The sequence below is a fragment of the Myxocyprinus asiaticus genome, chromosome 11, assembly GCF_019703515.2.
Source record: "Myxocyprinus asiaticus isolate MX2 ecotype Aquarium Trade chromosome 11, UBuf_Myxa_2, whole genome shotgun sequence".
NCBI lineage: Eukaryota > Metazoa > Chordata > Actinopteri > Cypriniformes > Catostomidae > Myxocyprinus > Myxocyprinus asiaticus.
Window position 1 is genome coordinate 24644670 of NC_059354.1, and position 16189 is coordinate 24660858.

Here is a 16189-nt window from a genome sequence, read left to right on the forward strand (position 1 = left end):
GAATAGAGTAAAATTGTCCAGAGAAAATAAAAAAATGTTGTGGAAGGACATGGCTTCTAAGCTCTCCTCCAAATTCGGTGAGACATTTGATTCAGAAAAAGTGCAGAGAAAGTGGTACACACTAGAGGATGCTTACAAAAGGGTGAAAGACAATAATAGCAGCACAGGGAGTGGCACAATGAGATTTCAGTATTTAAAGAAATGAATGACCTCTTGTATGACCAGCATGACATAAGTTTTCCTGTTCTGGCTACAGCTGAGGGTGTTGAGATTTGTTGGCCAGAGGCCTTGAATCTAGAAAAATTTGCTTCTTGAGAGCGTGTTACAAAAAACACCTGCAAGAAACGGAAGAGTAAGGGAGAGGACAGTGGTCTTCTTGATTCAAAAGCTCCACATATTGCTCAGATTGTGTTCTTTTAAATCGCAGGTGTTTTTGGAACATCTTTGGGCTCATATCAAGAATTAGCGTCCAGGCAGTACCTGATTTCAGTACTCCTGGTAATGCCCTTTCATTTTCAATGAAAGCTATTACTGCTCTAAAAAAGGAAAAAGAGATGCAATTATAATATAATTTTGTATATAAAAAATAAGTTTAATTTTTCATACTGTTATTACTGTTATTATTATTTTATTATTGTTGTTGTTTCAGTCATGTGTTATAAGAAACAACACATTACCAACGCCTGCATTATTAATAACAAACAACATGGTGTCCTTCAGTATTTAGCAATAGCATAAAAATGTGATTTAATGTTGTAATCAGGGCCGGCTCCTGCCAGCTATGCTAGGCTGGGCTGGGGGATATTATAGGTGGGCGTTTGGGATTGGGGTGGGGTGGTGGGGGTTTACTCAGAGTACTAATTTAATGTCTTTAATTGATGTGACATGGCATAATTGTCAAGATCATAAGGCCCATATTCCCCATATTAAAAATATATAGATTTAAATAAATATACTGATTAACATTGTATATAATCATAAGGTTGAAGAGGGCCCTGACAACTTCACACTTTCAGAGCAATTAGAATTACAGCCTTAAAGCGAATTACAAAGAAAAATCAGAGTCCCCACGAATGCAAGGATGGAGTGGAGAGAAATAATATCAAGGAGGAAAATAAGGATGGAGTGAAAGGAAATATATTAAATGGAGAGATCAAGATTAAGAACCTAAAATTTGACAAATGGGAACTGCTTTAAGAAATTATATAATATTAAATGATGACGATTCTTTCTGCTCACATACGGTACTATCAGCTAATACTGGCCGGGGAATCAATGGGACCTGGCGCAACAGAGTGCGGAAGATGATGTGTGAGCGAGAGAAAGAAATGACTCGTGGGACTCCTGCAAAATATAAATATATAAAATAAAATAGATGTTCCTCAAATTTATTTAATGCAGAGTGTTATTCGTGTTATTCATCTATTGTGCAAGACCAACAAAAAATTAACTATTTACAGGCGCAGGGTTGGTGGCTAATTCATACAAATGATTCCTTGTGCTCCATGCGGTGGAAAGTGCTATGGATGTAAACGCTTTATTAAAGACATGTACAAACAAAACTTTGAAACCAACCAAAGGTCAATCAGATATTTGGCAATGTTAGAGTGATAACAAAACATGTTTTTTTTCTCTCTTTCCATTGTTTTTTTTTTTTTTTTTTTTTTCGGGTGGGAATTGTATAAAAAAAAAAAAAAAAAGCCTGATACTGGAGCAGGACAGAATCTTAGGGGACCGAGACTGCAAAATTTGTGCAGACCACTACCTGCGGGTTTGTGAGTGGGAGCGGGACAAAATATTACATATTTTTTTGTGGGAGTTGGACAGAATCTTGCGGGAGCAGATCTGGAAATTCATCCCGCGCAGGCCTCTACTTTATAATTCAGGTCCAGTATTTCACGAACACCCGCAGCGCGATTTTGGGGAGCTGATGTGGAGGGAGGGAGTCAGGGAGATATTTGATAAGAGAGAGCCTGTGATACATTAACAACAGCCACATGGTCACTGCACACTGAGACAGTACCAGGATTCTTCATGGGCATTAAAAACCTATGCATTGCACAAAAATATCTCTTATTACCGTTCTCGGACTGTCTGGTTTGCAGCAGTCGCTTCTTGAGTGTGTCGTTGCTTTCAGCCAGTGACAAAAATAGAAAAATACTACACATTTCTGGTGCTGTTTTTTTGATTGGTTGGGCAGTCTACAGCCCACCCTTTAATGTTTGCAACACACAGCCCACCCCCATATTGCTTTTAATCAATGCACAAATTGGATTTTTTGTTTCCAAAATGTTTGATTGGGTGGGCTCAGCCCACCCCTGCCCATGGCTACATCCGGCTCTGGTTGTAATGATGTATTTTGCAGTTGTCAACAACATCATCTCACATGGATTCATTTTGGCATTAATAATTCCGAGTTCCCAGGTTGTGAACAGCTCCGAATAGAATTTCCGAGTTGCCAGCTCATAATTATGGTAATTACAACATGGCGTGAATGCAGCTAAATACATCTGCATATGACTGCCTCCAGCAAGACACCAAACGCCTATTTTTAATCTTTGCACCCTTGGCTCTGCCCACTGGTGCTCACAGTTAGTCACAGGTGAAGAGGAGAGAAGGCCTGTCATGGGAGATTCATCTACAGTAAAGGGGACGTACACAGGACACCTTCATGTGCCTATCTGGATTTAAATGTATTTCTACACTAGATGAAAGTCATTGACCATTATAATGCATCTTGCGCAGTTTTTAGAAGATGCAATATCAAGTTCCAACTCTGTATAGGAGACCTCCGTTGTGTTTCATTCAGCTGCGCTTTTTCCTGTTGTTTTGAAGGCATCGTGGACCATTTTTGCACCAATTTGTGCTATTTTTAATTGTTAGTCTTTTGTAAGCGTGTACAGTATTGACGTAGTTGATTGTTTTTATGCGTTTCAGGCGATTTACGCCACTTTTTAGGAGCAGTACAAGCACAACTTTTAAAAACGCGTCTCATTCAGCTGCTGCCGCTGTCTGGGAAAAATACATGCAATCCTGTGTGCAAACAAACACGGAAGATGTGAGATGTGAAGACCAGCGTCTCTGCTTTGGCCTGTTGAAGCACCCAACATCACCATGGAATGTATTACATTTGCATATTCAGAACATTTCAGTGTGGATTGTATGTTTTTGGCTCATATCAGAGTGGATTGCTTGTGAACCAGTCACAGTATGATTCAAGCTTTGCAAAGGAACTGAAAGATGCAGCAGTTAAACACTACCAGACTTGTGAGGAAATGGTTTAAATTCACTAATGTTTCAAATGTCATGACTGTTTGATATTTGCTGTTTGAGTGAACATTTTGATTACATTCAGATGAAATGGGTTGTCTGTATGTCTTAACCCTGAAATGTTGTTTTATAAATTATAATGTGAAGCTTCATTTTCTTCCGATTGAGTTTCAAATATGGCTGTATTTGAGGGACTGCACGAAGTTAGCCAGTCAGAACAGTAGGTGTTTACATTGAAATCTTAAAAGGCCAGAGAGCTTTAAACTGAGCTTTCAGATAGAGGGCTAGAGACAGAGCGGAAAAAGATCATATATTATTAAATTATGATTGTTTTGGTGGAAAAAAAACTTTACTGACATTATAAGTGGACCTCAGGGAAGATATTAAAATTTATATATATATATATATATATATGAGTATGTCATGACCCCTTTAAACATGAAAATAACATGCAGTAATATGCATTATAAAAATATTATACAATAATACGTTTACTGTTAAAGAAATGACTAATTAAAATAATAATAGATGGTTACACACTAAACAAATTAAGATGTACATTACTGTGCTATAAAATCGGTACATTTTAAACAACTTGAGATGAGTACACATTGTAAACAGATAGACTGCTAAAAGGATAATAAGCGATTCAGTAGCTTGTGCATTTTTGTGACTAGGGCAAAAGAAATGAGAAAACAGCGGCAAACACATATTAGTAAACCTGTTACAGTAACTTCACTGGACAGTGCAGATACATCGTGACCGGTTAACACACAAGTATTGTTCGAGTCATACGAGCATGACAAGCCATATAAGCTTCAACAACCCTACCAGACAACATAACCAAGCAAAGCAAGTAAACAACTTTGCCAAACAGTTAACAGAAACATCCATCCAGACTGCAGCAATGATGTCCTGTGTTGACAGTGGCTGTGTGGACTGAACAGCATTATTTCTCCAGCCGGAACACGTGACAGCCGGTACTTCTTTTCTGTGTTTAAGGACATGACAATGTGACGTAAGGATGAACGACATAAGCCTGCAATTTTGTGCCTAATCCGACCCGACAGTTCAAAATACAAATCGTTTTTGTTGGCTTACTGTAGTTAATCGGGGTAAAGTAAGGACATTGTTTTGAACAGTTTTTAAATGTACTCAATCAATAAAGGTATTTTATTTTTGAATTTTTTTTTTTCACCAAAATATCTTCTGTAGTGCAGCTTTAATGTAGATTGTAAATGTTTCAAATTTTATAGTCAAAGTATAGTATGTATTTCCTAAATTGCTTAAAAATAATTACTAAACTAATCTTTGAGAAGTAAACAATTAACTTTTTGAGGTTTTAAAATGATGACCAGGATGTGTGGCAGAGCTCATTTCATGACCACCGCTGGGAAAAACAGTGGTAAAGAAAATGACAGAAATTTTAAGCAAATCTTTTTAAGGTGAAGTAAAAGTTGACTTAATGTTTGTAAATGTTACATTTGATGATTTATGATGTAAAAGTTTAAGAAAATATAAAAATTAATTTCAAAATAATTTATAGATATTTTCTAGAATAATTTTTCCTCTGTCCCACTTTACCAACGCTGCCTGAACAAAAATCTGGGATTTGGTCAAAAGAGGGTCTCCAAAGGTTTTTCTTCCCAGTATTGAGTATATCTTAATTTTTGCCTTTGACTAAGGTAGGAGACATCCTAAGCTTTCTATAAAAGTATAATGTCAGGTTATGTGGCCTTTGGATCATAATTAAAAGCGACAAAACGTACAATTTCCAAAAGTGTTTATAAAAAACACAAATTAATTCAAGGTAATTTTTATTGTATTTTAGTTTGTTTTGGAGTTATGAAAAAGTATTTTTATGACTCAGATGTTTTCGTGAGATTCCACTCAAGCTGCATCAATAAATTATATTAACTGTATAAGATCGCAGATGTAAAGTACAGTGCTGTGAAAAAGTATTTGCCCCCATACTGATTTCTTCTATTTTTGTGTCTTTTTCAGACTAAATTGTTTTAGATCTTCAACCAATAAATAACATTAAACAAAGGCAACCTGAGTAAACAAAATACAGTTTTCAAATATATATATATATAAACTGGCGGCCAAAAGTTTGGAATAATGTACATATTTTGCTGTTTCGGAAGAAAATTGGTACTTTAATTCACCAAAGTGGCATTCAGCTGATCACAGTGTATAGTCAGGACATTACTGATGTAAAAAACAGCACCATTGAAAAAAGTCATTTTCGATCAAATCTAGACAGGCCCCATTTCCAGCAGCTATCACTCCAACTACTTATCCTCGAGTAATAATGCTAAATTGCTAATTTGGTACTAGAACGTCACTTGCCATTATATCAAACATAGCTGAAAGCTGTTTGGTTCGTTAAATGAAGCTTAACATTGTCTTTGTGTTTGTTTGTGAGTTGCCACAGTATGCAATAGACTGGCATGTCTTAAGGTAAATATTAGGTCAAAAATGGCAAAAAAGAAATGTCTTTCTCTAGAAACTCGTCAGTCAATCATTGTTTTGAGGAATGAAGTCTATACAATGATTGAAATTGCCAAAAAACTGAAGATTTCATACAAAGGTGTACACTACAGTCTTCAAAGACAAAGGGCAACTGGCTCTAACAAGGACAGAAAGAGATGTGGAAGGCAAGATGTACAACTAAACAAGAGGATAAGTACATCAGAGTCTCTAGTTTGATAAATAGCTGTCTCACATGTCCTCAGCTGACAGCTTCATTGAATTCTACCTGCTCAACACAAGTTTCATGTACAACAGTAAAGAGAAGACTCAGGGGTGCTGGCCTTATGGAAGAATTGCAAAGAAAAAGCCACTTTTGAAGCAGAAAAACAAAAAGAAAAGGTTAGAGTGGGCAAAGAAACATATTGGACAACAGATAATTGGAAAAGAGTGTTATGGATCTTAAACCGATTGAGCATTTGTGGGATCAGCTAGACTGTAAGGTGCGTGAGAAGTGCCCGACAAGACAGCCACATATATTGCAAGTGCTACAGGAAGCGTGGGGTGAAATGTCACCTGAGTATCTGGATAAACTAACAGCTAGAATGCCAAGGATCTACAAAGCTGTCATTGTTGCACGTGGAGGATTTTTTGATAAGAACTCTTTGAAATAGTTTGAAGTATTTTTTATTTTTTTTCAAATTGTAATAGTAATTTTTCACATTATTAATGTCCTGACTATGCATTGTGATCAGTTGAATGCCTCTTTGGTGAATAAAAGTACCAATTTCTTTCCATAAGAGCAAAATATGTACATTATTCCAAACTTTTGGCCACCAGTGTATATATTTTTATTGAAGCAAAAAAGATATCCAACACCTATATCACCCATGTGAAAAACAAACTGCCCCCTTAAACTTAATAGCTGGTTGTGCCACCTTTAGCAGCAACAACTGCAACCAAATGCTTCCGATAATTGGAGATCAGTCTTTTACAATGCTGTGGTGGAATTTTGGCCTAATGTTCTTTGCAGAACTGCTTTAATTCAGCCACAATGGAGGGTTTTCGTGCATGAACTGCCCGTTTAAAGTCCTGTCACAGTATTTTAATCGGGTTCAAGTCAGGACTTTGACTAGGCCACTCCAAAACCTTAATTTACCTTCTTTTAAGACATTCAGAAGTGGACTTACTCCTATGCTTTAGGTCATTTTCTTACTGCATAATCCAGTTGTGCTTGAGCTTCAACTCACAGACTGATGACCGGACAGTCGTTCTCCTTTAGGATTTTCTGGTAGAGAGCAGAATTCATGTTTCCCTCAATTATTGCAAGTAGCCCTGGCCCTGAAGCAGCAAAGCATCCCCACACCATCACACTACCACCACTATGCTTGACTGTAGGTATGATGTTCTTTATGTGGAATTCTGTGTTTGATTTACGCTAGATGTAATGGGACGCCTGTCTTCCAAACAGTTCCACTTTTGACTCATCAGTCCACAGAACATTCTCCTAAAAGGTTTGAGGACCATCAAGGTGTGTTTTGGCAAAATTCAGACGAGCCTTAAGGTTCTTCTGTGTTAGCAGCGGTTTACGCCTCGCCACTCTTCCATGGATGGCATTTTTGGCGAGTGTCTTTATGATAGTGGAATCATGAACAGTGACATTTATTGATGCGAGAGAGGCCTGCAGTTCCTTGGATGTTGTGCTTGGCTTTTTTGTGAATTCCTGGAAGAGTCGTCACTGTGATCTTGGAGGAATTTTGGAAGGGCACAAACACTAACTACCATTTAACTGAGCTGATGGGATTTGTTGTCCCTGATAACTTTCCTGCTAAAACTACTAATTGTTAAAATGTTTTAGCGACATATTGAAAAACATATATTATAAAGTTTACCTGTGAAGAGTGTGTTGACAGTCTGTGAAATTGACTCCAGCACTGTCAATCAACCAATCACGTGGTGACTTTGAAATAATTTATTGACAGTTATTTTCAAAAGGTTGGGAATAATGAACCCTTATCCCAGTGCAAAGAATCATTTCAGCACAAAAGGGTTCTTCAGGAAGATATGGTTCTAAATGGAATGATTAAGGTCAGTAAAGAACCTTTCAAGAATCATCTTGTTTAGAGTGTACATCTTCTACTTAAGTCAACATCTCAAAGACATTCAGTGAAATTGTTTCAATGCGCCATACAAGCACTTATTCTTATGTCTGTGCTTTATGGGGAAATTATTTTCTGTGCTGCTTTTCTCTTTTAATGCAGTGTTTATCTTTAGATTTCTTTGGGCCCATATAGTTGAATCAATATGAATATAAAATCTACTTTCATTACATGAACCACTCTGGATTTGTTTAGTAGTATGACAAACCACAGCGATCAGAATCATAATTTACAGAGAAAGTTGATCTGCATAAATAAAATAGACATCAAATAAAAAAGTAGAACAAATAGTATTAACTTGTAAAAAAAATATAAAAGTAGTTCATTATACATCTCAGACAACAAGATCTCAAAGTCTCATTCAAGAACGGTTGCTTTTCAAGGAAACTATAAGGTCTTTCATTTCTTTTCTGTGCTTGCTAAAAGAAGCCAATCAGCTATAGCAGCTCTGCACCAAGCAAACTGCTGCACAGGATAAAAGGAGAAAGAAATCTAATTGTGCTCTTGGAGTTGCCAAACAGATTCAATACACCTATTACAACAGGAGAGAGTGTACTACCAGCTTTGCTTTCATCCCTGTGTGTTTTGTCTGTATAATGTAGTGCTGGGCTGAATTACTCGGATAAAATATATTAATGTTTAAAGTAAAGGTATAATATTGACATACAGATTTAATATTTCTTTGCTAAATTCACCAGGCACAGACAAGCTTTCTCTAAGTTACTCTTTGATAGTAAAATTTTGTCAGTGTCAAGAACATGGCTTCTGTGTGTATAACTTGTTATACATAACTTATGTTTGGTTCTGGTTGATTAACTTTCTCTCAGCAAGTATAAAACCTTGGCAATAGACCTTTGAAAGTAAATGTACTCTGTGAAGTGCCATATATCTTGCTCTCAGGTTCCACTTCAAGTGGTTCATGACTATACTTAGCACATACTCAGCATATTCAAGGACCATGTGTGAATACTTTGAAAAATGGCTGCTATTAGATGAAGGGGGGTAGATATTAGTGCTTAAGATACTTTTTAAGTCTTTATTTTGCTTTTCTCTTGAAGTGAATAGTTGTTGTTTTTTTGTTTTGTTTTTTAGAATCTCTTCTCTGTAATTAATATAGTAATCTCATGGATCAAACTAAAACACAACATTCATTTGATCCCCACGTGCCAATACCTGACCCAGCCAGACCAAGGTTAAAAATAACCGTTTGCATGTGTTCATGGGTTCCCTGTGTACTGTTTTTTCAGGACATTGATAGTTGTTTGTGATTTCATCAACAAATTACTCAATTACTTAAGAACATTTGAATGAGTCTGGACAAGTCTTGGGTTTGTATGTTACCTTTGAGAAATGTAAAACAGAGTATGAATCCTCTTTTATTATTATTATTATTATTAGATACATTGAATAAACTTGGTTATCATTCTTATTATACTAGTTAATAATGTAAATTGAGTAACGGTAATGTGGAATAATACGTTTTGAGATCAGGAAAAGAAAAATGAATAAGATGAATATAAATCCTTTATTTTTACATAAAAATGTTTTGTAGGTAACTGGGCATAGTTTTTGAGACGAAAATTACAACTAAAGCTATTAATGTACAATTTGTTATTTTCGTCTTGTGGGAAAACCTGTTAAGTAACAAGTCTATGCTTGTCCAGCAAGAGAAATAGGCAATAATAATTCAAAGAGTGTTTTGAAACAGACAGGGGTTTGTTTTCTTCAAACAGACATTGCATTTCCCAACACATGACACTTGTTTGTCACTGCTCAAATAGTTCACCACTTAAATCTCGCTCTACATGGAAGAGTAGCAGTGTTATGGTATCATCATGACACAACACATGGATTCAAATGGGTGGGGGCTTTTGCTTTTCCAAAAATGAATCTTGAAAACAAGTGGATAGGAATTTGTGCTCTGATTGGTTGGAGAAATGGCATGTCCCCCACTGGCCAAGGGTTGTATAAAGCCCAGGGCCACTGTGCCTCAGAACAAAACTGGCGACTGCAGGACTCAATTACAGCTGTGGTGTAGCTTATTTTTAACTTCTTTCTTTTTTTAAACAACCAAGTGCTATAGCCACTAAAGGGATACAGAAAAAGGTGACAAAGCCATCACAGACATGGAAATTCAGCGAACTGCCTCCTTGTTGGGGTCTCCTGGCTCCATGGAGAGCCTTGAGAAACAGCTGAGCTGTCCGATCTGTTTGGAAATGTTCACCAAACCAGTTGTGATCCTGCCCTGTCAACATAACCTCTGCCGAGGATGTGCTAGTGATCTTTATGACTCTCGAAACCCTTATCGTTTCTCCGGTGGTGTCTTCCGGTGCCCTACTTGTCGTTTTGAAGTGGTTCTTGATCGTCACGGTGTACATGGACTTCAAAGAAATCTTTTAGTGGAGAACATAATTGACATATACAAACAGCAACAAGAGGGTGGAGGTGGTGGTGGAACCTTAGAAACTTCCATAACCCCCAAGAGCTCCAAAGAGCCAATGTGCCAAGAGCATGAGGATGAGAAGATCAACATCTACTGCGTGACCCACCAAATTCCCACTTGCTCCATGTGTAAGGTATTTGGCCAGCATAAAGACTGTGAGGTGTCACCACTCGCTAGTGTCTACGAGGCTCAAAAAGGAGAGCTGAGTAATGCTATTGATACTCTTGTGGCAGAGAACGGACGCCTTCAGGCTCTGCTCAACCAGATGGAGGAGGCCTGCACAGCCATTCAGGAAAACTCTCAGCATGCCAAGCAAAAGCTTGGTGATCGTTTTGATTCACTGTATGCAGCCTTGGAAGAGCGTAAGAATGCCCTCTTGGAACGTATTGGTAAGGAGCAGGATGAGAAGGTAGCTGCCCTCAGAAGTCTGGCCAGGCGTTACGGAGACCGTCTTCAAACAGTAACAGAGTTGACAGACACGGCAGTGCGTGCACTGGAGCAAAGTGGTGCTGCGGAGTTCTTGCAAGCCTCCAAGAACCTGATTGCACAGACAAAGGATGCAGCGAAGAGTTCGTTGGCTGAAGAAAGGCCTGAGCCATGCTTTGAGAGAATGGACCATTTCACTCTAGATACAGAACATTTGGAGACTTTGTTGTCCAAGATGGACTTTGGGGGAGATGATGATGAGGAATATGAAGATGCTGAGGATGAAGAGGAAGAGGAGTGAATGGATTTTACTGAAGGGAATGTGTCAAACTTGAATGTTGATGTAATGATGCTAATTAAATAGGATGTAAGGAAGGACAAGAACAAGAAGGCTAAAGAACCAGAGACCCTAACAATGACAATAGGTTTCTGTAGTTTTAATGTTTGTATATCGCTGCTAAGCAGTGTCAGCATTTCAACTCATATGATCATAAGAATATTTCAGAGTAACATTTTATTTAGGTGCCATTTTTATACTTTTGTATTTTAGTTAATAACCTTCTGTTGTCACTTTCGAAGTTATCTTTTTACTTTTGCATTATACTGAGAACGAGAAATGACTCATTATGTTTATCTTATTTCACAATATGTGATTCTGTATGTTCTGTTTACTCAAACTTAATGCTTTAATTTTAAAATAAAATGTTAAAATATTATATTATTATTATTATTATTTATTTTTTTTTTTTGTGGAACTTTCAGAGTGCACTTGCTGCTTAAAGCAAAGCAGTCTTTGCTCTCAACTTCCTTCTCTGGTTAAAGGCACATTCTGTTTTTAAAAGGTAACAGGATGAGATATGGCTGGGGGGACCTTGGGGTATAATTCCAGAACAGGACCGATGGACAGAGCTCTCATTCCCCATGTCACTGCCTTGCTCAGCAGCTCTTTCTGACTATTATAGAGGGTCAAGGCTAGTGAGAAATCAGAAACTGGGAGTCAGTTTGGCTAGCTTGGATCACTGTTGCTAAAAATAAACAAGCAATGTAAAAAAAAAAAAAAAAAAAAAAAAAAAATCCTTTTGAGCTCCCGAATGTACTATAAGTCCACTTGTTACTCAAGAGGTGCTAAGAACAAATATATTTCACACATTGAAACTTGATTTCTTTTTGTAGAGGTCATCCTTTCAAATGCCATGTTCTTGTCTGACCATTTGTTCCAAACAGGCCCCCCCCCCCCAACTGTAGCTGTTAGTAAACCGAGAGCATTGTGAAGACTGTTGCTATTTGCTAAAAGTGTTGAAAGTGTCTCTTAGGAGTGAATCACACTAAGTTTTTTATTATTACAAACAAAGACATATTTGGTTTTGGCAAATTATTATTTTCTGCTACCTTCTTTGATCTTAGGTTGGTGGACAGTGTTACATTGTTTTTTTTTTTTTTTTTTTTGCCTTAATGGAATTAGTTGTAGTTGAAGGATATTTGAGTGATCAGAAGTGTAGTTGCCAAGAGCCAGACATTTAAATAAAGACAAAAAGTCTGGTCCATGTTTGCAGCTCATTCTGTTCAAGAACCATCTGACCAACATGTACAACAGTCAACCACAGTTTGCTCTGTTTTAACAACAGTTTAGAGGTGGGTACATTTGAAATCAGTGATACCACAATAAAAACACATTCTAATAATGACACACCAGTCTCTGTGACCGGTTGTATAGACAACACTGGAGAAATTAGTGGAAAATGTGCATAGATTTGAATCAGAATTTCTTTCCATCCAAAAGTAATAAGCACAGATTATTTGATAGACATATCTCAGAAAACAAAGCAGAATATATAGTTGTGCTCAAGAATATCAGTTCAAATCCAGGGCGTGCTGAGTGACTCCAGCCAGGTTTCCTAAGCAACCAAATTGGCCCGGTTTCTAGGGAGGGTAACCTCCTCATGGTCGCTATAATGTGGATCTCACTCTCGGTGGGGCACGTGGTGAGTTGTGCGTGGATGCCGCGGAGAATAGCGTGAAGCCTCCACACGCGATATGTCTCTGCGGTAACGCGCTCAACAAGCCACGTGATAAGATGCGTGGATTGATGGTCTCAGACGCGGAGGCAACTGAGAGTCTTCGAGTCACTACGCCACCACAAGGACTTAGAGCGCATTGGGAATTGGGCATTCCAAATTGGGGAGAAAAAAAAAAAAAGAATATCAGTTCCCCAACAAGACACTTAATAGTTCAAACATTCAGTATCATAAATAATGAAAATTTCTTACCATTTTTGTGTGCAGTATGCATCAGATGGTCAGTGAAAAGACTGTTGGTGGTCCATCTGAAGCTGAAACTATCTAACATGTGCTAAAAACAGTTTGTTAAAAACACCATTCGATGTAGACTGCAGGAACTGTTCATTCAACATATTTTAGTAATTTTTTTTCAACAAAATGTGTAATGCCTTTAAAACACAGAAGTTTAATTTTACTATAGGTTCTTTGAGTATTATATTTCCCTGAAAAACCCAATGCTATAATGCAAAAACATGTTTAAACATGGTTTAAGATGCATACTGTATGTAGTTTTAAAAGTACACAAAGTATCTTTTTTTCACTTGAAAACACTTGCATGGGAGATACCAATCATATCAGTGGCCTAGACAAAAGTATTTCATTCTACATAAGGGTGTTGACCCTCATGGTGGCCGCATGTTGAGATAAGAGGACCAGCTGAATACTACTCACTTTATCTTGGTAACTCCCCTATTATCAGACACTTTCAGTTGCAGAATAATTTAATTTCAGAGATATTCCTCAGACAGGACACTTTCACAGTACATACTTTGCTTTTCCATGCTTGGGTGAAAACCATGGTGCAAAGTGTTAAGTGTTACAGATTGTAGGCTGAAAGGAAGCAGTTTGCTGCTGTGATGGGAAATGGACACCTTTTGAAAGTCTCTTATGCCTTGGATACATTCTCTTGCATTCTATGACTACGCTGAGCTGAGTTTTCTTGTTTGTGTTTCTTCTAGAGTCCACCCGTAGGAGGGCATATGGGCTAGTAGCACAAGCTTACACCTCAATCAGTGCAGAGGACTTTGCTGCCTTCGTGGGATACTCTGTAGAAGAGGCGGTGAAAGGTACATAACATCATAACAGACAAGTCTGCTATTAAATATTTGAGTGCCAGTAGCTTGCTCTGGTGTGACACATTTATAAGGTTACAAATGCACTCAATAAAATTTCTGCCTAATGTAACCTGCTCTTTCATTTGAGTCACTTTGAACCTAAAAAACAATGTAAATTTTATGCATTGAAGTAAAAAGGAAAACATTTAATTGATTACATCAGCCAACATTTAAATGATTTTATCTCAGCAGTGGTTTTGAGTAGAAACATATTTACATTAGAAATAATAGAATAACATCATTAGAAAGTTGGGACATTCCTTGTTACTTATTGCATAAAATTAATGTGTTTTGGGGTTAGAGTGACTCAAATAATGGAACTGTTCACATACATATAGAAATGTTTTCAGTTTATTGCATTTTACTTTTTTCCCTCCAGTGATTCTTATATTTTTTTCTCTCCCATATGCTTCTCATTGCCTAATTCTTTCCATTTTTTATGCATGCGGTCTGTTCTAGTCCTCGTTTCATATATTTTGAAGGAGTGCATTTTTGAATAGTCTGCAATTCTTCCAATAATATACAACATTTGAGTGAAGTATGAAAATCATGCTCTCATTTGCTCAAGGTGTAGTCAGCCATGGGTGGCAGGCAGATCCCAACACCAGGATGATCATGCCACAGAAACCAGGTGGGGACACTGTTTCACTTCTTTTTACCAATAAGACTAAATGTTTCTTCCTCTGACTCATTCCTCTATAAGTTTTTATTCTTAGCCTCTCCAAAAAAACTTGTTCCACCGGGTTGACATTTCTGCATGGTTATGTCATAGCAGGCATGTGAACTTGCTCTCAAAGTCTCTACAGACTCTTTGTTTAGAAAATGACAAGAGTTTAATATTTAATTGTCACTTTCTAATCACAGTTCTGCCGTTGCTGTTCTTTGCCATTCTTTCTTTGCTCTGCTCAGAGGGACACTGCTCTATGAGTTGTGTTTTTAAGGCAAACAGATTTTAATGTGTTCGCCAGTAACTGTTGAGCACCATTTTACAAGACACATTTATTCCAAAGGAACATGAACGAGCAGCATCTGGGTTTCTGCATTGCCCTCGTGAGACAGTGCAGATGACTGTAATGCACTTGAGTAACTGATGATTGAGAAATTATTCCCAGTACTGATGACCTCTGTAGCTTTCACAAAAAAACAGCTGATATGCATTCATTTAGCACTGTTGCCTTGGAAGTTTGCTTACTGTGGTTGATGCATCTCTAACAGTTCAGCCTCTTTAACAGTCTTATGCACATATTCATGCATTTGTGCTGTGGCACTTCTTTGGATTGTTTACATTCGTGTGTCTTTGTGTTATAAAACAGATCGTAAAGGACAGAAGGAATCCCCTCTTTTCTCATGTTTCTCTTCTGCCTTTCCCTGTCCGCAGATCCGCCCCCGGTCTCGCTGGTTCCAAACGAACAACAACTGGCCAGACTTACCGACTACGTGGCTTTTCTTGAGAACTGATAAGCACTCTACCATCTCCAATCCTCTACCCCACCACCTCTCAGATACTCTGTTTTAGGAGGAAACTCAGATACTCTGTTTTGTTTTTCATCTTGTGTCCAGGACTCTCACAAAAACTGGGCTGTCCTGCCCAGTGATGGAACCTCCATGTCTCTCTTTACTGTTTTGTTTCTTGAGCTAATTTTCCATAATGATATTGAACAAGATTTCCAAAAAGTTTTACTTGTACAAATTTGATGCCCGCTTTGGAGTGTGACACTGTTGTCAAAACTGTAAATGATCATTTTTCTTCATAAATACTTAACTATATCCACATATTATATGGGCCTTATGTTTATGACAGCTGTTTGTGTTTTTTTTAATATTACAAGTCAAAATGTGCCCTTTCTGCAACACTTGGTACATCAGACCACGTGTGGGTGGGAAACAGATCAATATTTAATTAAATTTTTTTGTCATAAATTCTCCCCCCTGCCCAGTAGGGGGTGATATGCACAAAGAATGTGAATCACCAACAACAGAAGTAGAATGTGAAAGTGAAGGAAAAAGCACTTAAATATTCTCACCTATTATATCACTTCAGAAAATATGGATTTAACCACCAGAGTTGTCTGGAGTACTTTTATGTTGCCCTTATGCTGATTTTGGAGCTTTACAATTTTGGCACCCTTTCACTTGCATTGTATGGCCCTACAGAGCTGAGAAATTATTCAAAAATGTTTCATTTGTTTTCTGCTGAAGAAAGAAAGTCATAAACATCTGGGATGGCATGAGGGTGAGTAAATAATG

At 37.6% G+C, this 16189-nt stretch overlaps 2 protein-coding genes across 2 annotated transcripts in view; both read left to right on the forward strand.

Annotated features, from left to right (window-relative positions):
* cops8 (COP9 signalosome subunit 8) overlaps positions 1-15720 on the forward strand; it is a 30718-nt gene extending 14998 nt beyond the window's left edge. Inside the window, exons 5-7 of the mRNA XM_051710845.1 lie at positions 13787-13894; positions 14511-14573; positions 15321-15720. Of these exons, the coding sequence (XP_051566805.1) occupies positions 13787-13894; positions 14511-14573; positions 15321-15400 (251 nt within the window). The 3' untranslated portion in view covers positions 15401-15720. The remainder of the gene's footprint in view (positions 1-13786; positions 13895-14510; positions 14574-15320) is intronic.
* On the forward strand, positions 9884-11486 carry LOC127448374 (E3 ubiquitin-protein ligase TRIM63-like). Its single transcript, XM_051710843.1, has one exon. The coding sequence runs from the start codon at positions 10028-10030 to the stop codon at positions 11069-11071; it is 1044 nt and encodes a 347-aa protein (XP_051566803.1). The 5' UTR covers positions 9884-10027; the 3' UTR covers positions 11072-11486.
* Positions 15721-16189: the final 469 nt, after the last annotated feature.